Source organism: Zonotrichia albicollis, chromosome 36 (genome assembly GCF_047830755.1).
Source record: "Zonotrichia albicollis isolate bZonAlb1 chromosome 36, bZonAlb1.hap1, whole genome shotgun sequence".
Lineage (NCBI taxonomy): Eukaryota > Metazoa > Chordata > Aves > Passeriformes > Passerellidae > Zonotrichia > Zonotrichia albicollis.
The window spans coordinates 3,500,106-3,522,931 of NC_133854.1; the positions used below are offsets into that span (position 1 = coordinate 3,500,106).

Genomic DNA, 22,826 nt, shown 5'->3' on the forward strand with positions numbered 1-22,826 from the left:
GATATCTTTCCTGGTGCCTTTAGAAGAGGGCCCAGGACCGTGCTGGGCTGTGAGCAAACGTGCTTTTCACCACGGGCTGCTGCCCAAGCACTGCTGTTCTCGTGTCCAGTTGGCACAACATGAGGGCATTCAGCAGCACTTCTCCTTGGCAGCTGCAGCCAGCACAGCCTGGGCAAGGCAGTGCCTGGGGGAGGCCAGGCAAGGGCTGCTACCTGGCTGTGATGATCAGGGCTGCCACTCCCTTGCCAATACCCTCCAGGTCCACCAGCAATCTCTGGTAGAACTCCATCACCGTGTTGGAGCACAGCGTCACCTGGTGGAAGAGAAGAACAGTCAATTCTTCCTTCCAAAAGCTCATTATCCACGGGTGATATCCTCCAGTTCCTGAGGGAGGATTTCGCCTTAATTCTTCTGCTGCTCCATGTGTAGAGCACAGCCTCAGAGTAACAAAAGCCTTCTGCCAATACCAGATTTGTTAAACACACCTTCTTTCAGGGCACAGGTCAGCTACATTAAAACATTAGACTACAGCTCCATGCACCACTGCATTCAAATTAAGGGGCAAATTTCTCATCTGACTACAAAGACATCCATGCAGAGGAAATCTGACTTGACCACAATGAGTTCAGCTTTACAGCAGGAGGCTGAGGGCAAAGTGTGGCCCAGCAGGTGCTGGGCAGTTCATGGCTGACCTGGGAGCCCGAGCCCGGGCTGGCTCTGAGAACTCCGGCCCCACACCAGGAGTGGGGAACTGCGCCAGGGTGGGCATTGACCAGAGGCAGAACCCTCAGAACTGCCCCAGGGTGGGCATTGACCAGAGGCAGAACCCTAAGAGCAAGAACTGCCCCAGGGTGGGCATTGACCACAGGCAGAACCCTCAGAACTACCCCAGGGTGGGCATTGACCAGAGGCAGAACCCTCAGAACTGCCCCAGGGTGGGCATTGACCAGAGGCAGAACCCTCAGCACTGCCCCAGGGTGGGCACTGACCAGAGGCAGAACCCTCAGCACTGCCCCAGGGTGGGCATTGACCACAGGCAGAACCCTCAGCACTGCCCCAGGGTGGGCACTGACCAGAGGCAGAACCCTCAGAACTGCCCCAGGGTGGGCAATGACCAGAGGCAGAACCCTCAGAACTACCCCAGGGTGGGCACTGACCAGAGGCAGAGCCCTCAGAGCCTCTTGCTCTACACTGCAAGAGACAAGCCACCACAGGGACCAAGCAGAGGAGAAAGGAGAAGGATCTCTGTCTTGAAGTTCCACAAGAAAGGGTTTTATTCCATGCAAAAGGATCAGAGCCAAAAGAACCCTGCACACTCCTGTGTAAGGAATTTTGTACAGACACAAAGCAGGGGGTGGATACAAACAGCAAACCAAAAGGGAATCCTCAGGGAAGCACTGAGGGGATTACATCAAGTGTCTGGAGCCACTTTGGGTAAGAGGGTGGGGAGGATGGCTCACATGGGCCAATGGGGCCTCCAGGAATAGGGGAATTCCAAAGGGGTGTTGCAGACAGGGGTTGGCTCCAGGTTAAATTGGCAAAAAATGTTGGGGAACAAAAGGGGCTGGGTTTGACAGCAGGGAAAGAGCTGGAACAAGGGGCAGGGAATGGCATGAGGGACAGTTTTGAGGGAGGGTAAAACCCAGGGGTAAACCAACTCGGGGAGAACACGGGGTACCAGAGAACAAACCACTTAAAAAGGAATCAATACAATAAATTTGAACCGCTACACATGGCTGCTGATTTTTTGTCTCCACTGGAGCTTCCTGCAGTGAACACAAATCATTCTGCTCCCCAGGAAAGGGGAAAATGAGACCAAGAAGAAAAGCTCACTGCTTGATACAATGACAGCTCTCTAACAGCCACCTTCTGCCCTCATCCTTGCTCTGCCCCATTGCAATCAAATCAATTGCTCTCAAAAACACAAGAATGGCTTCAGGCCTTGACCATAAGGTCTGTGAGCTCAGCATATGATTTTGGAAAACAAACAGTGCTCCTTGAGGAACATCCCGAGTAAGCCAGCTAGCAGAGGCCTCCCAGCAGTGCAGATCTCTCAGTGCCAGGATGCTCCAAGCTGGCACCAGAGCTAAAGCCCTCCCACCCGGCAGTGCATCTCCAGCCCTGGTGCTGCAGCGGCTGTGGCCGGGCTCTTGTCGTACCTCGATGTCCTGGTGTCCCTGGGGGAGGATGGTGCCTTGGCTGGGATTGATGGTGAACTCCCTGGGCTCCACATAGAAATGGATTCCCTTGCTCCAGGCCGGGTCGGTGTCCCTGCGGATCTGATCCACGCTGTCCACAGCCGGCTGCGTGCCATCGTCCGACATGCGGAGCTGGAACGTCAGGGGCACCACGGAGCTGTTGGTGAGGCGGCAGCGCTGCGTGTAGGGAAAGCCTGGGCAAGGACACAAATATCCATTCAGGCACCCAGCAGGGCATGATCCTGGGGGCAATATCCTGGCAGAATCAAAGTGGGATTGGAGTTGAGCTCTTTATTATCTGAACTACAGCTCACCCAGAAGCTGCATGAGGAATTAATCGTCACTTAGTTCCCTTTGACACAGATTCCAGACTGCAGCCTTGAAAATGCCCACTCCTAGCCCTGCTGAACACTGCAAGCTTCTCTCTTTGTGATGGGGACGAGCTCCCTCACCTGCCCCAAACCAGAACCAGTTCTCTCTCAGTGATGAGTGTGCACCCAGACCCAGCATTTACTCTGAGAATTCAAGCTGTCCAATTCCCTGCTCAGCCTGCCAACACTCCCACCTTTTTCAAGACATATGAAGAGTCAGTTGTCAGTGAGAAGAAGCTACAGCAAAAGAAAGTGAGGATGGAATCAGGAACTAGAACGTGATGCAAAGCACCCTAATGCAGCTTCGCTCTGCAGGATCCTTAAGGCATCTCTTGCTTTGGGCCAAACAGCTGAGCACGTGACAGCTCAGAGCCCCCTCAAGTGGGGCACAGCCAAGCCTTGCTTTGAGATTAGCAATTAGGAACCAGGTCCCACCTCACCCAACAAACAGGGACATCATGCTACCATGCTGCTCACTGAGAGTGCTACCTGCAAGGGTTTACCCCACTTTGGCTCTGAGATTTGCTTTCCATCCTGCAAAGCCAGAGATACAGACACTCATGGTGGGGATGTCCTGCAGAGCGCACAGAGCAGCCACAGCCTGCTCTGCACTGCACATCTGGCTGGGCTGGCCAGCTCTGTGGGGAGGAGACTTCTCCCCAGGCCTGCTCACCAAGAGCATCTGGGACACAGATGGGGAGAAAAAACAACTGCAGCTGCAGCCCAGAGCTTCTCTGTGCCCATCCAAGTGACCGCTGCCAGCTCCAGCAGGGACTCCAGCAGGGAGGCAAGAGAGGCACAAAAAGGACAAACCCAGATGTCAAAACCTCCAACGAGACTGAGGCCAGCACATGCAGACAACAGTCAACAGTTACAAAGAAGCAAAGATACAACAGCTGCCTTCAGCCTAAGAGCCCTTAGGAATGAAATTGGATTCAGCTAGATTAATCTCCTGCTTCAGAACCATATTTCCATCTCTTGCCTTTCTTGTTTCATTCCTTCCAAAATCAACTTGACAAGCGCCTCCGTGGTGATGCAGGCTGGGGAAGAAGCAGCTCAAAAAAGGCAATGACTTTCCTTCAGAAGTTCATAACTTCATTGCTCTGGCTTTAGGCTTGGCAGTGAATGTTGCCCTAGGTCTGGGAAGGGGGATTGGGGTTCTGGGGGGTTTTGGCCCTGGGCTGGGCTTTTCCCTTGGGAGTTTTTGGGAGTTGTGGCGTGATGCCGTGGGCGGCTGTGCAGTGGGAGCTGAGGCTGGGCAGGGAGCGGAGCTTCCCTTCCTCCCGCTCGGGGATCGCAGCTCGGCCGCTGCTGCTGCGGGAGGTTTGTGCTCGGCCGGGGCTGCCCTGGCTGCAGCTCAGCGCTGGCACCGACCCTGCCTGCCTGCCCCGCTGCTGCTGCTGCTGCTGGGCACTGCCCACATCCCCCTGCCCTCTGGGGCTCTGCAAAAGGAGCATTTCCTCCTTCCCTTCCCTTCCCGCACCGGCTGGGGGGAATCACTGCCCTGCCAGAGCCCACAGCTCCTCCTGCTGTGACCAGAACTCCACCAAAGGGGAAAAACAGGACTTGGCATCTGGGAAATGTCTGTTCTTGCCTTCTTGTGTGTGCTCTCCTGAGATAGTCTAGCAAAGAACTGTTATTTCTTTTCCCACAGTTTTTCCTGGGACCCCTGTCATTTCAAAGGGATAAGCATTTGGAGGGAAGGGCTCATCTTTCCATTGCAGGAAGATTCCCACCTTCCTTGGCAGACATCTGTCTTTTAAAGCAGCACAGAGACACCAGAAAATACTGCCTTTCTATTCCTTGCTTCCATTGGATCTCACAATGGCAAAATGCCCCCTGAGGCAGCAGCAACAGCAGCCCTGCAGTTCACAGCCTGAAGAGGCTGCTGGGGCAGAGCAGGAGTGAGGGATGCTTTTCTGTTGGAAGGCACAGATCCCTGAGGCTGTGTCCCAGCCCAGGGAACACTCACCAAAGGAGATGTCCCCGAAGTCGAGCTCAGCGAGGTCGAAGTGTAAACTCGGTGCAGTGACGCTGCCCCTGCAGGCCGAGGACAGAGCAGGCAATGGCTTGGTTAAAGGCATTGCAAAGGTGCGGCTGTCGTGGCTCGGGGGCACAAAACCTGGGCTCAGGGCACCCTGGGCTTCCAACCAACACAGCCCCGTGTGCTCAGCACAGGGCCCTGGACACAGGAGGCAGCTCAAGCCAAGGGGCAGCAGCCAACAACCCCTGATGGGCTCCGGGCACAGGGCAGGCAGGAGAAGCCCCTGGGTTGCTGGGGGTGCCATGAAGGACCCTGAACACACACCCAGACATGGCTCCGTGCCTCAGTTTCCCCATCTGCAATGGCATGGACATCAAGGTGTCCCCACAAACTTCTGTAAGCAGCCCTTCCAGCCACAGCTTCCCTGCTTTGCTCCTTCTGAGCAGCAACTGCTGTTCCCATGGAGGAGCTTTCTCAAGAGAGTTTGACCCACACAATCATTACAAACACTTTTCTGAGACACGAATCCAGGGCATTCCCAAACATCCTCTGAAAAGAGCAGCAAGAGTTCTACCCAGGGCACAGATGAATCCTAGAGGAAAGGACCAGCTGGTCAGCAGTGCACCAGCTGGCACAGCCAAGAGCAAGAGCTTCAACAACCAAACTTGGCTGTCCTGAATCAAGCACAGCACCTCACCTGCCCTTCAACTCAGCAGACACACTCCAAAAACCACCAACATCCACTGAAATCAGCACTTGAAGCTGCACAACACTCACCAGTTGATTTCATGGTTGATGCCAATCAGTGCCCACTCTGCCTTTTGGTTCAAAATCAAGAACCAGTGACCTGTGTCCTCTATTGTACTCACAGGACTGCCCCTGGCTCTGCTCTGCACATCTGAACAAGAGACACCTGCCCCTGCTCAAGGAGAAAGTTGCTGATGCAAAAACAGCCCATGGCCACTTTGGGGGAGGGACAGAGGAGAATCAATTATTTGATGGTGAAAGGTTCCCTCTTGATTTCCAAATGAAAAAAGCAGCACTTTTCCTCCAAAAACAAAGGCAGCGTCATTGTTTCTCCACTATGGGCACACCTGCTCACCACTTTTCTCTTGCTAAGAAATAACTTCCTTGTTCTTCTTTACCCATCTCCCTTATCTCATTGGCATCATCCAGTGCAGATTGCTTTCATTTCTTCCCTGCCTTGAGCCAGTGTCGTCCCAGAGCAGCAGCCCAGCTCCAAAGCTGCAGAGCAGGCAGCACCAGCTCTCCTGCTTCCACTCCATTATCCTGCAGCACATGGCTCAGGCTGGCAGGGACAAGGCCTCACGCTGCTGTGGTGCTGAGCACTGAGCTCTGCCTCCCCTATGATCAGCCCTTCTCCCTTTGGCTGGGCCAGGATTGTCTCTTGCCATGGCACCAGCCCACAGGATGGTGCCCCAGTCCTTGCACAGTTCCTGCTGCACAGTTCCTGACTCCCACATCAGCCCTTTGCTGGCTGTGCAAAGGAGGCACCAGAGCCCTCTGTGCACAGGAGCTGGGGGCACAGCTTGTGCCCCACAGCATGGCCATGAGAGGTGAGCTGAGGCTGCTGCTGCCCATCTGGCATGGAGTATTCACACAAGGTTTTACAAACACTGCTGCTGCTGCAGAATCAGCCAGGCTGGCCCATCTGCAAAGCCCTGGGGGCCTTGCTGGGTGTTCAGGTGGGACATCCCAGAGCAGCTGCTGCCCAAAGCTGATCCATCCCACTGCCTGCCATGGCCCAAGGCACAGGGAGATCCCTGCAGGGAGGAGTCATTCCAGCTCCCAGCTACCACACAGGGCAGGAGGCAGCCTCACACTAAAACAATGCCAGCAGCAGAGCAGAGATTCACACCTCAGGAAACACCTTTTTTCTCTGCTCCACCCCAAAAGGAGGCAGCTGGGGGATGTCCCAGAGACAGCCACAGATGTGTCCACCCAGCTCCCAGGGTCCTTACTTGATGGTCAGGATGGCAGGCACAGGAGATCCAGCCACACTGAACTGGAACTGCTCCTCAAAGCTCCCCAGCACGGTGGCACTGAAGGAGATCTGCACACTCTGGCTCCCACCTGCTGCAATAATGCCCTCCTTGGGGGCAAACTTGAAACACAAGCCCACGTTGGTGGCTGAAGGGAGACAGGTGAAGGGAGCATCAACAGCTCCTTCGTTCATCAGTTTCACCTGCAGCAGCAAGAAAGCAAAATGGAAATACGTGTGGAATCTTCCCTTCTGGTGAGTTATTGTCTAATGATGCAATGAACACCCAGAAAAGGCAGAAGATGCTTTGTGCTGCTGAATGGCAGAAGTCAAAAGATACAACAGGACAAGTTCTGCCTTTGGGTTTTCATGCAGAGCAGTGGCAACTCCACAGAACTGCAGTCACCCTGGCTTATCCCATGGACACAGAGCAGTTCCCTTCTGCTCAGCAGCACCAAGCGCATTGAGAGCTGGCGCTGAGAGCAACGTGGGCTGATTGCAGCTGCCTAGGGAATCACCCCAGAGCTGCTGCTGCCCCAGTGAGCACAGCTCCAACAGCACCATCTGCTCATTCACCTTTTCCCAGACCATGAAAACAATACATTGAGAATGAGGCATCAGCATCAAAACGTACAGACAGCACCATCTTTTGGTGAGAAAACCCAGCATGTCTTTCCCTTCCACAGCCAAGATTTTGAAAGTGTCTGCCATGGCGCAGTGCCTCATGAAGTTTTTGCAAGCTTGACTCTGCTGGGGGGGAGGCAAATATGTAGAAAAACCCTTTGCTTTATTCCCAGGAACACTTCTCTCTTTCTAGAGCCAGAGATGCACCGAGGCTGAAGTGTGGTGAGGGACTGGTCAGCAAGGGAGAGAACTCCCATGGATTTCTTGTGATTGCAGCAATAGGCAGAAGACACTTGGCTGGGAGCTGTTGGCAGTGGGCTGAAGCTCAAAGGCAGCCAGTTTGTAGCAGCTGCTTCTGCAGAGCCCAGTGCAAAGGTGCTTTGTGTCTGGCACTGCCACAAAAGCCTCTGAACATGCAGCTTTTTGACCCAGGCTTGGTTTCATGTGCCAAGGGGTGTCTTTGCAGGAAGCCTCCCAGCTGATCCCTAAGGAAGGCTGCCCAAAAGCAGGGACTGGGGCTTCAGGAACAACAGACACACCTTTGTGACCCCCCAGATTTCAGCAGTACATCAAATATTCCCTGCTCACAGCTGCCCAGGTTGGCAGCAAGTCCACAACTGCACCAGGCTTGCTGCTGCCTCAGGAGCCATCAGGATCCATCCCAAGCCCTGCTGCTCACCTCATAGACATGGGGGGTGTTGACAAAAACATTCCCAAGGTTCAGAGTAGGAGAGCTGAGTTCAACCAAGGGTCCTTGGCCTTCCCCTCTGAGCTGCAGGGGCAGCCTGCTCTCACGGCCTGGGGAGAGATGTCCATTGCAGTACAATCATTCCCTCTGCTCCACTGCATTTTCCAGGCTGCCTCAGTGCTAGTCCCCGACTCTGAGCTGGATGCAACCAGCTCCTGATGCTGCAGGAGAAGATATGGACCTTTCTCTTCCCTCAGGACATATCCCCTGAGGCTGACTTGCAATTTCTAACCCATTCCCTGGGCTGCTTTCCAATTTGAGCCACCAGTTTGCTGAGTTTAAAACATTTCTGGTGCCTGTAGTGACAGGTCAAGGAGTAATGGGTAGAAATGGAAAGAAAGGAGATTTAGGTGAGATATTAGGGAAGAAATTTTTCCTGTGAGGGTGGTGAGGCACTGGAGCAGGTTCCCCAGGGATGTTGTGGAGCTTCCAGCCCTGCAAGTGTTCCAAGCCAGGCTGGATGGGGCTTGGAGCTACCTGCTCTAGGGGGAGGTGTCCCTGCCCATGGCAGGGGCCTTGGGACTAGATGATCTTTAAGGTCCATTCCATCATTACCATACTGTGATTCTGTGGTTTCCTTCCCATGCACCTAGAGGAGCTTTGAAATCCATTCAGTGCAGGCACAAAGCTCCTACAGAGTTTGGCAATTCCCAAACTCCCTGGCCCAGGAGCACAGGACTTTGTTGCCCAAGTGCTCCCCTTGTGACACTCAGCACTGTGTTCTATTGGCACAGACTGAGAGCTGCAAGGTGACAACTGGCACACAGGGAGAGCAGCAGCTGCTGGCCAAGGCTGCTCCCTCTACCAACAGCCCAGGCTCAGTGGGGCTCAGCCCCCTCTGCTCTGCTGCTGTCTGGGCACTGGGAGGTGGTCCAGGCTCAGGGAGCCCATTTCTAACTCAGCTCCTGCTTCCTGATGATGGATCCATGGCAAATGGAGCCCATCCTGCAGGCCAGGGGCCTGCAGGGGCTGAGTGCTTGTTCACTGAAGCTGTTCTGCTCTGGAGCTCTCTGGCCTTTGAGGGAATGCTGGCAAAGCCATGGCATGAAAACCTCTCCCTGCACTGCCTGGGCTGTTCTGGGATCAGTCAGGCACACACAACATTCTGAGCCCTGGCCTGGCACGGGAGACTCCCTGGCAGCTGCAGGGCCAGGGGGGATGTGTCAGCACTGCCCTGCTGACCAGGGACCCTTCCCAGCACTTCCATGGGAGCCCAGTGGGCTCAGGCTGGCACCATGGCTTCACTGAGGGGGAGAGAGGCAGGGTAAAGGAGCTGCACCTGAGATGCTGCAGTAAGCCACACTTCCATACTCCAGTGCTTCCAGGGGTTTGAAGGTCACCTTGATTTCAGCCGAACAATTCGGCCCGATTTCTCCCTCCTACAGCAGAAAGAGACAGCAAAACATTGCTCTGCAAACTTCACATTGCTTGTTTTCACCACCCTCCTGTAAGCCTTTGTTTAGAGCATCAGTGATGAGTGAACAACACAAGGAGCCAAGGAAACACTTCAAACCCAGCCCAACACAGCTCCCAGTGCTCAGCTGATCAGCTCCCACTCTCCACAATATTCCTGCTGCTCTGACACAAGCTCTTGGGCACATCATGCTGCTGTCAGCTACAGTGGGATGCAACTGCCACTGTGCCCTGCTGGCTCTTGGCCTTAGATGGGCCATAGGAGTAACCAAGAAGAGAACATGATCCCCTTCCTTGGAAATAAAAATATTAGTTTAACCTGTACTGAAAGAAAGCAGAGGCTGGCATATTCTAGGGTTTACTCCAAGATGAGAAGGGATGTTGCACTGTGCACACACCAGGCATTCATCATCTCTCACAATGACAGTACTCAGAATCAAGGCTCTGGATGATGGGAGCATGTGGCAGTTTGCTTGCATCACCAGAAAAGGTAAAGGTTTTCTGTCCCTGTGTGCAGGACAACTCCAAAGGCCCATTTCAGTCTTCCACCCTTGTGTCCAGGCTCACAGATGACGCTGGAAGGGACACTCAGAAATAGTGCAAGGCATGGTTAAAGGAGGGGATTGGCATTTCTGTCATTAACCTTGGGCTGAATTTGGCCTCCTTTTGCCAGGGAACAATTGCAAGCTTCGGGTCAGTGTGTGAGCTGGCAGTGCTCCAACAGCCTCTGCTGAGCCCCACGTGTGGAGGGAGCCCCTGCCTACAAGAACTGCTCCCAGGGACACTGACAGGACACACAGGCACTGCCTTGAGCTCGAGCCTGGCAGCAGAGCTGGGCTTTGTCAGGCTCTCAGCCCTGCCTGGAGCCTGCAGGCCACAAATGCTTTCAGCAGTGAGCCCTGCAGCCTCACCAGAAACTCCATGTCCTCCCTGCCAGCACATGGAGCCAGCTGAGGATCTGCCCAGTGACCGCAGCCGGGGAAGGGGTGGGTGTAGGGAGTAGGGTGGGTGGGAGAAGAAGGAGGAGGAGGAAGAGAAGGAGGAAGAGAATGTTCTCAGCTATCACTTACCATTGGCTCAATGAAAAAAATGTCATCAGAGAACAGCATGGGGTCTTCTTGCACCTTTGACATCTTCTCCTGGACCATGCTGCTCAGGAGGGCAATGTGATCTCCCTTCACCTTCTCTGTTTCTTTCTCCTCTGGGAAGTTTTCCTGGGACACCTCTTTGGGCAGCCGCAGCAAACACTGCCTGCAGCCCCAGGGAGAGACAAGGCCAGCAGATGGTTTCATGAGCCACAGATTTGCAGAGAGAAGTGTGAGCGCAGGACAGCAAAGCACTTGGGGGGGAGCAGCAGCAGCTCCCCAGCAAAGGCTGAGCCCAAGCCACAAGGGTCCCTCAGGGATCAGAGGACAACTTGCTGTTCCCTGGCCCAGCAGGGAGTTTCACTCCACACTTGCAAGCTCAGCAGAGGTTTCCAAAGCCAGCATCCCTCCAGAGAACCTCCTGCCTCAAAGCCTCTGCCACAGCTGAGGGAGAATCAACCAGCCATTTCAAGTGGTTTTTCCTCCCACTGAGCTGCTCTGGGGGGCACAGATATATCATAGAGCACCCACTGCAGCATTTCCCTGGCAAGGGGAGACAAAGCTGGCTTGCAGCTACGTGTTAACAGCATCACTCTTTGTTCCTTCCATTTTGGACCTCCCCCGTTCCCTACTCTGCCTTTCACATGAGCATCCCAGAGCACTTCCACAGGAAATTGATGAATTCAGGCACCAAATCCCTTCAGTGACATTCAAGTTTTTATATGCAATATGCATGAAAACAGAGGCTCTGAGAGGGGAAGGAACTTTGTTGTGCAGGAGGGAGACAGGAAACTCCTGGAGAGACCTTTTCATGAGCCAGAGCTTTTTGGATCCCATCCCAGTGCATGGCACTAGAATGTCCTGAGAGGGAAAGGATCCTGCACTATCTTCTCTCACAAAAAATCCTCTCTGCTCTGAGAGCTCAAAACCCCTCTGACAGCAGCACAGGGACACACAACCAGCCCGCATGGGAAAGGAGCTTTTGAAGGAACTAAAGGGAATAAAGAGGGTGTATCACCTTTGGAAAGAGGGACTGGCAACTCAGGAAATGTTTAAGGATGTTGCCAGGTCATGTAGAAAGAAGATTAGAGAGAAAAGAGCCCAATTAGGACCTGAGGAAATCCAGTCATCACAATCAACCTTTCCTTCCCAAAATGCCATCCCTGGTTCGAGGATAAATGACCTGGAATGCTGAGTGCTGAGCTCCTGAAGCCCAGGGACACACACCCCAGTGCCAGGCATGGTTTACTTGGCCTAAACCATTGAAAAGCACCAACATCCCCTGAGGCCACATGTTAGCTCAGTCTTGGGCCTGTATCTCACTGAAATGCATCTTTCAAACCAACCTCCTCTTCTCTTCATTCTCTTCTTCCTCAGTAGCAAAAGCCTTCCACTGGAAGTGGGCTGTGATGTTACTCCTGTTTTCAATGAACAGGGTTCTGTGGCTTGACATGGTGGTGAAAGTCTTGTCAAGCTCCACAGAATTTGTGCTCAGCCCAACGTTGACATCTACAGCTTCTCCCTGGAGCTTTGTGTGGATTCTTTCTTCACCTGGAACAAAGCAAAGGGGAGTCTTTGCTCAGCTCACTGGCTGATGGAAGCACAAGGAACAGAGCAAAGCACAGGGCACAGAAGAAAGTGTCCCAGTTTTGCGCTGAAGGAGCAGTTCTGTGGACCACTCCATTGATCACATCCTTCAGCTCTGTGTGTACAGCGTGAGGATGTCCTGGGCACCTCCTAAAACACCTTATTTCTGAGGGTGTTTGTAGAGATTTGGCCCCAAGGTGACAGGATGGACAGGGAGATTGGTCCATGTGCTCCGGTGACCCACTCAGATCACCGGGATTTCTGCATCCAAGTCCTTCAGGTGACAGGGCTGAGGAGCCCTGCTCAGTCCTGCCTTGCCCAGGCTCTCCCCGGGCATCCCAGGAGACTCCTGTGTCTCCTGATCCCTTGGATCTCTTCTTGCTGACCAGCAAATATGCCTGGGGGCAGGTGGGCAGCAAAAGGAGGCCCAGAGGAACAAGTGAAGTGACAGCCTGTGGGATCTCAGGATCTGAGTCCTGAGATGCCGGGCCACCGAGACCACCCTTGGGGGGCCCGGGAGTCCTGGAATGTTGCCAGAAGTGTCTGGTGGCAGGACTTTGACCCTACACGGGAGACAACACCTGTATGAAGATAAGAGGACTTCACCGGGGTGAATGGCGAGAAGATTAGTTAATTAGAGGGTGAGACACAGGGTTTAGGATTTATGTACAGGGGGGTTTAGAGAAGTAAGATGGAGGAATTGGGGTGTGTCCTGTCCTTCTTCTTCTTCTTCTTCTCCTCCATCTTCTTTGGCCATGGTGGCACTTTTGGATTGGTTATTACTGAAAGTGCACCCAGCAATGAGAATAAATGGTATAGGGGAAAAATGATAAATATTGTACACGTAACAATGGGTATAAAGATACGTGACTGTCCGGAGGACGACACAGTGTGCTCATGGCTGACTGCTGAGCAGATCTCTGTTCGGCTGAAAGAACATCTTTTAGATAAACAATTAATAAACATAAAAACCGAAAGAAGAACTGAAGCCTCTTCTCGTCCTTCGATACGCGGGCTGCCCCAAGGCCACCTCGGGCCTTTCCAGGCCCCTCAAACAGCCGAGATAATCCGGACAACAGCCCACAGCAGGAGGGGACACAGGTGAGGAAACACAACCAGCCTGGCTCTGCAATGTGACAAACCACTACAGAATGAGCACCATGAAAATCATCTCCCTGTCCAATCCCACAGCCACACCAGTCTTTAAATATTTTATACTGTTCTGATCTGAAAAACCAAGCTAGAGCATTGCAAATCAAATAAGAAAGGGACAAAGGAAAGATTAGTGAGTACAGAGCAGTTTCTACATTAAGACTGGATGGGATCCCTCAGTCTAGAAATCAAATGGGAGATAGAAGTGAGAGGTTTGCAACAGCGTGAACAGCCTGGGAAATGGGGAAAAAACGGAAAAATTGTTTTAATTTGTCACAAAAAAGGAACTTGAGGGCCTGAAAATGTTGTTAGACAGAAACTACATCTATGTGTAAGGGCCACATAGAAAAAGGGTCTGTGGCAAGCCAGTGGAGAAGCAGCATATGGGACAGAGGTGTGCAAGAAATCCATTGCATTGCAGAGAGTCTGATGGAGACCTCACCTACAGCACTGCCCAGGAATCAAATAAAACTTCACCCAGGCATAGCTACACCGTAGTGGAGAATCAGAGTTCCTCCTTCCTCCACTCAGCAAGTCCCAGCAAAACAGCAGTCAAAAATCTTTGCCTTTCTCAAGCCCCTAAACACCAAGGAGTTCTCAGTTTGCTTTGGGGTAAAGGTGAACAGGGGAGGCACCTCTGGAGGGAATGCAGGGACGGGACAGAGGGAGCCATGTGCAGAACTGTCCTGTGCCCTGCAGGGCCCAGCACTCACCTGAGCTGCAGCACACGGCCAGGGAGCCGCAATGGGCACCGCTGGCCAGCGGGTGAAATGCCACTGTCACCTGCACGGTGTCACCAGCGCCCAGAGCTCCTGTGGCCGGCACCACGGAGAAAGGACTGCAACACAGAGAGAGGGGTCAGGCCTGGGGACACCTGGCCATGAGATTCCTGCTGCACTGCAGCTCCCTGCAGCTCCCTTGGCCAAGCAGGGAGCAATCCAAGCACAGGCAGCACAAGAGACAGAACAGACAGGATCACAAACAGCCACTGAGCCACTGCTGACAAGATCCAGCCCTCACAAGATCCTGGGGGGAAAATGACCTCAGCTCCCCACACTCTGCATCCAGCTCTCTGCAATGAGGCCCAAGGCTCCCACTGCCAGCAATCCCATCAGAGAATGCTTTGTGAAAAGCACAGAGAGGCTTCAGAGCTATTTGCATGCACAACTTGACACTGACTGCCCTCAGGAATTTCTCTTTTCCTGCTGCCTATAAACCTCATCTCAAGAGATGCAAACGGTAGTGTCATGGTTTGAGCCTGGCACAGAGCCAGTGCCCCCCATGAAAATGCTCTCACCCTGGTGTCTGCTGTGAGATGTGACCAGGAATAAGCAAAACAGGCTTTAGCTTAAACATAAAGAACACTTTATTACCTAAACTACAGGGAAATAGGGAAAAACTATAAGGAAAAGAAAAAAAAATTGAAAACCTTACAAAAACCACTTTCCTCCTCCCCACTACCTGACTTTCCCAATCCGATACATTCTCCCAAATCACCAACTGCCCAGCCTGGCACCACCCTTTAGAATACTCAAACTTCAGTTCATGAAGAGGAAAGGAGTCCTTCTTGTTCCATAGGCTTCCCCTGGAAACACACTGAAACCTCGTGTGCTTCCCTGTCACTTCGGCACCGCCCGGAAAAAGAGTCCTTTTGCCGCTTGTGACATCTTCCTTCCATGCCCAGTGCTCTCACCACTGCGCATGGACCAGAGCTGTCTTTCAAGGATGCCTTGTCTCACTCCAAAAAGGCACAGTCTCTGCTTTGGGACATCTGTCCCCCCCATATTTTTCCAACCCCCTGGGGCCGGGGGGTCCTCACAATGAACCCTCCTGGTTCTGAGCCACTGCTTCCCCCTAAGTGCAGTCTCTGTGTCACAGGAACAACTGAGTCCATGGCCACAAGAAAAGTCCAGCCAAAAGGCCACTCCAAATCATCTCTCCCCATTCAATCATCTCCACATTCTTCGGGCCAGGTCCTTGTCTCATCTCATCTCTTATCTCCCTTCTTATTCAGCTTCTAGGAGGATTAGCATTTTTGCAAGGCCCCAATCATGAAAGAAAGGGGTTAAAACTTTCAGTCTCTGTCCCGGAGCTGCGGCACTCCCACACACGCTGCCGCTCCGGCCGGGCACTCTTCCCCCCCCCTTCTCCTCCTGGGCCGGCTGCTATCACATTCGGTGTCGCCGGCTCTCTCTCTCTCTCTCTCTCCTGGGGGGGGGGATGGCTGCCCGAGGGCTGACTCCCTGGGATCTTCCACCCTTCCATCCTCGAAGCCCCCTCACCTCCCATCTCTGTCCAGGCCCAAGGCCTACCACGTGGCTGCCCCTCCCCCGCCCAGCAGCAGCGGCTGGACAGGGGAGGGAGATGCGACTTCTTCTCCACGACGACGTCCCAAGAGAGCCTGCCAGGGGCAGAGCCCTGCTTTTTAACCCCTGTGTATTCTCGGAGGTGTGTCCAAACCCCACTGGCTACACCAGGTGTCAGTATCAAACTCAGAACATTCATTGGTTTGACCACAGCTTCCCAGAATTCCCACTTCTTCCTGGTCAAACCACCACAGGTAGGGCACTCCCTGTCCTGGGAGATTACAGCCTAGGAATCAGACAGGGAGAAGGAACTTTTCCCTGAAGACCAAGTAATAGTTCCTGTTGAATTGGCAGTGTGCTTCTTTGGTTTATTTTCCCTTGAAAACATCATGATTTAGCCTAAAAAGGGCAACTTTTATAAACATTTCAATGAAAGCTGCTCTAAGAAAAGGAGCAATCAAAACTCGGAAAGAGTGCAAATACAGATTAGAGCAATACAGTGACATGGAAACCCAAAAGGACGATGCCATTTACAGTCTGACGGGTCCAATCCCAGCTAAATGAAGCACCATGAGCAGGAGCACATCAAGGAAGCAGAACCGGAGGTTTCTGTGTGTTTACCAGCAGTGCAGTCTGGGACTCTGGGCTGTCATGCAGGCTGGTAACTGTTTGCTTGGCCCAGCAGAGAAACTCTGTGCAATGTGTTGGAAATAATGATGCAGATGCGTTGCTGCACTTTGGATTTAACAGGAGCTATCAGGATTTAGTCACCAGGTAAACAGCTCTTGCCTGACAAACACAAGACTCTGCTTTGATGCTCAGGGACAGCTCAGGGGAAATGTGCTTCTGCCCAGCAGCTGATGGGCTTTGTGCCCTTCTACAGCCCCAGTGAGGAAACAAAACTTCCTGGCCTTGGTGCTTTGTTGCCAGTCAATCGGTCACTTCAAATGTGTTCTGGGGACTTTGCTGATGAATGCATCACACACAAAAACAAAGAGAACATCTGGCAAGCTGAACTTTGTTCATGTCAGTAGTAACAGCTGATGAACTTGCTTCAGGTTCTGCTCATTAAGGACCTCTTGCTGTAACTATGGGCTGACCTGTTCCCATTGCCACTGGTGAGAACATCACTGCTGGCTGATGGAGAAGCCTTGGGCCAGCAATGTTCATGCGCTGGACGTGAGACTTTGGAGGGAGGGGAGGAAGGACAAGGCCCCAGCAGCCCCAGAGCCAGATCAGTGCTCGTGCTCCTGCATCTGCCCCGGGGCTGATGCCAGCACTGCTGCAGCTCTGCTGGGGCTGGGGGGATCAGGGCCTGCTGGGGGCAAGGCACAGCATTCTGTTCTTTGGCTTTGGCCAGAAATTTCACCGCAATAGAGAAGCTGCCATTTAGGGGAATCCCTGGCCAGGCTTCAGCACTACCTTCCATTCCCTTCCCTTCCCACTCCTGCCCCATGTTACATGCTCCTGCCTTCAGGTGGCACGATGGGAATAACATTCCACGGATGACTTCAGGGCTTGCCTGAGAAAGAAGGTGTCTTCTTCTTTTCAAATTATCAGGAGAAGAGGACCCAGCCAAGGTCAGGACTCAGCTGTCAGGACTGAAAAACTGAGTGCAAATCAGCCCCTGCATCTCCTCTGTCCCTGGGCTGTACCCACCAGACTCCTCTGTTCCTGCAGTCATCTCTCACACACACCTGGCTCCCCAAGACCCAAAGACACAAGCTCCACAGCTAAACTTAACTCCTCTGAATTTCAGCCAACACCACTAAACTGTTCCCTGAGCCCACAGCTAGAAGAGCTGTCAAGGAGACATCCCTGACACTGTAAGAACCAAAGGAAAATTACTCCTAAGAGATAGGCCTGGAAAGCTAAATTTTGGGCTTTTTTCTGTTAATTGTGAGCTGCTCCTTAAGACACTTCTCATCCTGTTAGATCCATCCTCTCAATGAATCACTACTGCTCCTGACAGGCAGAAAAGATAAGGTATGGAGGGGGTTTTAAAAGGTTGTTTTCTTCTGCTTTTATAACTAGGTCCATTGACATGTTTGTTTTCTTGTATGGCACCTAAAGACAGGTCCATGTCTCCCAATGGCACCTTGCAATCCCCAGACACTGCTCTTGCTTTGAGCAGTGTGTTTGCTCAGATGATTTCCAGAGGTCCCCTCCAGGACCACTGCAAAGCCACGTGCCTGTGGCCTCCCAGAGAATGTCTCTGCTTGGCTGACAGTGCTGAGGAAGCGTTTCAGAAGCTGCCTGTGCTCAGCAGGGTGCAAGCCATCTCCCAACATGTTCCAGCAGCTTCCAGGAAATCTGGGACACAGAAAGCTCCAAGGCCAATGAAAGCAAGAGCAGATGCCTTCCATCCTGCTCACTCCCAGACAGGCTACAGGGCAGCAGATCCGATGCTTGGTTCCTCCTGTAGCTCTTTCCCAACTTCACTCTCACCCAAAGGTGTTGGCACAGGGACAGATGAGCTGCCTCACCTCTGGGTGCTCAGCTGGTACCAAGCTGCCCGGGCACCAACATTGCGCACCAGCAGAGTCTGCTGGGTGCTGACCTTGACCGGACACTTGGAGAAGTCCAGCTGGGCAGGGAAGTCCAGCACAGCTCGGGCACCAATGGCCCGAATTGGCACAACGATCCTTTCCCTGGCAGTGAGGCACACCAGCTCGTGGCAATAATCCTGCAGGAAAAGAAACTGGCTCAGCACAGGACATTTAGTGCCATCCCCATGGCAGAAGAAAAACCATTTCCTGTACCCCTTCAAGGGCATCAATTTACCTATTGCACCCTCAAATGAACACTAAGTTCTACTACTATGTCACATTTTAAAGGCACCAGTGCACTTTGCAAAATCTGTCTCAGTGGCATTCAGCTCTTGTGTCACTTGGTCATACAGATAACAGCCCTAGGCCACCATCATTTTTACTCTAAACTTTAATGATGTTAAGGATTTCCTAAGCCCCTTCTAAGCAACATGGAGCTGGGGAACACAGGACATTGCTCTTTAGGCTTCTATATTCCCACTGTCTGACAATAGGACAAAGTGTTCAACTGACTCTAAGCAGCAAAAGGAAGAGGAGAAAACAGCTGCACCCAAAGACATCCTGCACCTCTGGCCTGGTGCAGAAACATCAGCTGGCTCACAACTCCCCTCTAACTTTGCCTGTCCAACCAAGTCAGGAGAAGAACAGTGCTAAGAGGTAGCAGGATGCTGTTGGAAAGGGCCTCTCTTTGTTTCCCTGCAAGGCTTCCTCCCTTCCATGCCATGCCCTCAACCCTTCTGTATGAACAAGCCTCCAGATCAGAACATGAACCCTCCAGATCCCAGCACTGAGATCAGACTTGCCAGGGCCTCAGCACTGCTGTTCAAACCTCCCCACAAAAGCACCTTTGGCACGGAATGGGTGCCAGCTGACAGAGCAAGCACAGGGACAGGCATGAAGACAGAGCCCCAGAAGTGTCGCTGCCATGGGCTCTGGGCTCACAGCTCTGCCTGCAGCTTGTACCTGCCCTGCATCAGCTCCTCCAGGCAGGTGTCCAAGTGCCCTGCAGCTCAGCAACCTCCTGCTGACCAAGGGCACCCAGAGCCCAGTGTGCCTGTGCCAGGCCGGGCTCACGGGCACAGCACATCCTCTGCCCTGGCCCTGCAGCTGTGCCATGCTCACTTGTGCTCTGGGACAGCACAAGTGCAGCTGCAAGGCTGCACAACACAGGGGGTGAAAAAGCACGGGCTTTGCTCCAGCCCAGGGGCAGGCAGGGAAGCTGTTGGCAGTCCACGAAGGAGGAAAGCTCTCTGACCTCTTTGTTCCTCTGGTGTTTTCCATCAGAATGAAACCCCTTCCACTGGACCTAGAGATGGCCCAACATCTATCAACAGCCCTCTGTCATTTTCATCCTGTTTCCTGTGCATCTTCCCTTGGCAATGCTCAGGAATGTGCAGGGAGGGGAAGCAGAGCCTGTCAGGCCTGGCTGCAGTGCCTGCCAGCAGTGCCAAGGTGTGACTGGCTGCAGGCTGCCTGCCCACGCCTGGAGCCCAGCTCACAGCATGCAATGGGCTGGAGCCAGAGTGCAGGGCAAACAATGGCTGTGGAGATCGTTGTGTGCTTTGGCCCCTCCAGCCTCACCTTGTTCTTGCTGGGGGTGAAGCGGATGCGCACGGGGGCAGAGGCGCCCGGCGGCACGGCACGGTACGCATCGCTGGAGCTCACCAGCTGGAAGTAAGGTGAGCTCTCCATGGAGACCTTCACCACGTGAAGAAACTGCAGCAAAGACATGAAATTATGATTTTGCCACTTGTGGAAACAGAACGAGAGGAGACCTGTCCATGCCCTGCTAACATCCCTCCCTTGCCCCTTTTCCAAAGCACTTTCAGCTGTGCAGGCAAAGGCACATCATTCACAAGGCTGAACTTGAATCCCTTCTCTCTGGCTCCAGCATTTTGGCCAGGGGCAGTAGGGCAGCGCCTGCTGGGAAGGAAGGGCCGAGCAGGTCAGCACCAGCAGGATGGAGACAAAGCACCTGAACCAAGTCACCTGCATATTCAACAAGGCCAAAAAACCTGCTGGTTTCTGCCTGCACACAGCCATGAAGTTGTCATGTTCCAGAGGGGGAATGTGCTACCTAAAAGCAAACCAGCACATTACTGTGGGGGAAGGAAGAAACTCCCTTCTAGCAGATCAGGTTTGGGTAGGGATGATCTGGGGATACAGTCAGGCAGGCAGAGCAGCAAGACAGGAGACCAAACACTGTGGTCTTACTGGGAATAAAAGCAAACCTGAAAAGCAAAAGAAGGAATGAACACACCAAGACAATCCCTAAAACAAGGAGATGGCAAAGAGAATTTAAATGGGCAGTAAAGCAGCTAGGAAGGATCATAAAACCATGAGAACAATCAGCTTGCCAAAAGTAACAGAAACACAGACAGGCGGTGTCTATTGACCATGGGGCTTCAGAGGCATTTTCTGCCTGGAGAAACACGACCAGCACTGACTGACAGTGTGGTTCCAGTATGCAAAGCCAATCTTGGCTCTCCAGGGCTTCCTGCTGCCTGTGCAGGCAAGCTGGGCTGCCGGGCATTCCTGCCTGCAGCCAGCAGGCCAGGTTCTGCCCTCTGGGGCTCACAGACACAGCACACATGCATTTTCTAGCACTGATATCATCAACCCCTGAGCACCAAAATGCTCTCCAAAAGTCTAAACCAGATGATTTGGACTCCCTCCTGTCTCCTCCCACCAGCCCACTCTTGGCACAAGCCTCACTTGAGAAAATGTTTCCATGACTGAAATTCAAATGGTCTCAAGTTTTCCTCTTTACAGTGGAACACAACTGACATTTTTCAACATTTTCCCTCTCAGCTCTCTTGGGAAACTGCAAAACAATCCCAATTTCTTCAGGTGAAGGTGGAAACCTCCAGGAGCACATGGCTTTGGATGTGCTGTGCTTCTGCAAGGGGAAAGCAGAGCACCATGTTGCTTTTGGAAAAGCTGAGCAGAGCTGGATGAAGCTGAGCAGGAGCCTCAAGTGGCACCTAAAGGCCTCTCACTGCTTCTGCTCCATCACTCTGATGGCAGGGCTCTTTCAGAACACGGTTCCTGCAGGGCCAATGCCATTAATGAGAAGTGATTCCAGCATAAAGTGCAGAAGGCTCAGCCCCTGAGCTCTGACTGTGAGCTGCACAAAGGGAGCCAAACTGGGTCAGAGAGGCAGAGATTCCTACCAGGAGCCAAGATTAACCAAGGACACACCGGGTATGCTATAGAACCAAGGAAAAGACTGAGAGCAGGTAAGAACTATACAGCCCTCAACATTCCTGTCAATCCAGAGCTTTCAAGAGAAGGAAACTCCTTTGGGATAGACACCATCAACGCCTGGCCAAAACCAGGGGACAATTCCCAGCACAGGAAGATTTCCACCATCTTGCAGAAGAAGGTGCTGAGACATTTTCTTCTGCATGTGCTGCAGCAGATAACTTGCTTTGCTGTACACTGAGGAAATGACAGCACTCTCCTCTTCCAGCACAGTGTTAAAGCTCTGGGTGCCAGCACTTACCTTGTCCTTATTCATGAGAGACAGCACCATTTCCGAGACCTTCCGAGCGACGAAGTTCTGAAATACCAGCTCTGGTGGGGAAACCCCAAACCAGCTCTGTTTCGGGGCAGCTGACGGCAGCTGGAGAGGAGAGAGAGCAGGGAGAGCTTCAGCTGCTGGGAGGAAGGTTCATGCAGGAGAATCTTCCACTGATCCCCAGTGAAGTACAGACTCTGGGGGAGCACGTCTGCCCAGCCCACACTGGGCAAACAGTGGCTCACCCACCTCTGCTCTGAGCTGATCCACAGCTGCTGGGCCACACAGAGCAGGCTCAAGCCAAGCTGCTCTTTTGGCGAGGATTTCTCCAGGTTTCTTTCTCCAGAATGCCAGGCAGCACTTTCCTAAAACACAGCCCTGTGCCCATGTGGTCACAGAGCTCTGGGGCACTGACTGAGCACTCATGGAGTAAGTAAAACCCATGAATTTACAGGAGACTCCATGGGAAGGATTTGGGATGTCTTTTACTCTGAGACAGGGAAACCGAGGCCCACACAACTGCAAATATTTTTTTTGCTCTAGAACTTAGACATCACGAAGAAGAGCACAGGATCAGAGGAGGTGTGAGAGATGAGGTGACATTTGGCTGAAGCCAAAAGGTTATTAAGCAAAAGAATGGAATTTGTTGGTTCTGTGTGTTATTTGTGGTTTGGATTTGTTTAGGTTGGTTTGTTGAGTGTCACAGTGAGAGGGACAGGGTTGAAGACCTGACCAAAAGGAAGGAGGATGAGAAGGGAGGGCACAGAAAAGTTGGTGCTCAGTAGAGAATGGAAGCTCCTGAGTACCCATCCAATGGCAAAGGGCACAGGGACCGCCCCAGCCGGGTACAAAGGGGATACAAAGACTGCCATTTTCTTAGAGGGTGTGTGTGTGCTTGGCTCTCAGGGAGGGAGACATCCCCAGCTCAGCTGAATCCTTACTAAGAAACACTTTTCTTTTGGTTAGATGATTTTCTTCCTTTTCATTGTATTTAAAAGTTAGTGTGTTCCAAAGAGAGGAAAAGGCAAAAATAAAAAGACAAATGAGCTGAAAATAAAAAGACAAGTAAGGTGAATGCTGAATGAGGATAAGTTTCAGTTATTTTCTCAGCAACTTGGGTAAAAGTAGAGTTGGTATCTCCTTTTTCAATGGCCTTTAAATGGGTGCTTTCTTGTCATTACTGCAATCTTATTTCATGCCATTGGAGAGGCACGTCTGGAATGACACAACAACAGCAAATGCTTCTGCAGCAGAGACATTGCTTGGAGAAAACTCTGCCCTGCTTTG

The 22,826-nt window shown here is 52.5% G+C and overlaps 1 protein-coding gene across 1 annotated transcript; it reads right to left on the reverse strand.

Moving 5' to 3' along the window:
- Nucleotides 1-208: 208 nt before the first annotated feature.
- On the reverse strand, nt 209-21,554 carry LOC141726559 (hydrocephalus-inducing protein homolog). The gene is made up of 10 exons (XM_074531486.1): nt 21,525-21,554; nt 19,601-19,735; nt 17,957-18,156; nt 13,878-14,002; nt 11,772-11,976; nt 10,411-10,591; nt 6,536-6,759; nt 4,542-4,609; nt 2,160-2,392; nt 209-313 (listed from the first exon to the last, which is right to left on the reverse strand). The coding sequence occupies exons 1-10, from the start codon at nt 21,552-21,554 to the stop codon at nt 209-211; spliced, it is 1,506 nt and encodes a 501-aa protein (XP_074387587.1).
- Nucleotides 21,555-22,826: the final 1,272 nt, after the last annotated feature.

What these genes read in the sequence shown, in the direction of transcription:
- LOC141726559 (XM_074531486.1), bottom strand. Translation starts at nt 21,554, where the DNA reads ATGGTGCTGTCTCTCATGAATAAGGACAAG. An exon ending in CCTGCCATCCTGACCATCAA is followed by an intron (nt 4,610 to 6,535) that starts GTAAGGACCCTG and finishes CTCGGCCTGCAG; the next exon opens with GGGCAGCGTCACTGCACCGA. An exon ending in CTTCGGGGACATCTCCTTTG is followed by an intron (nt 2,393 to 4,541) that starts GTGAGTGTTCCC and finishes GTCCTTGCCCAG; the next exon opens with GCTTTCCCTACACGCAGCGC.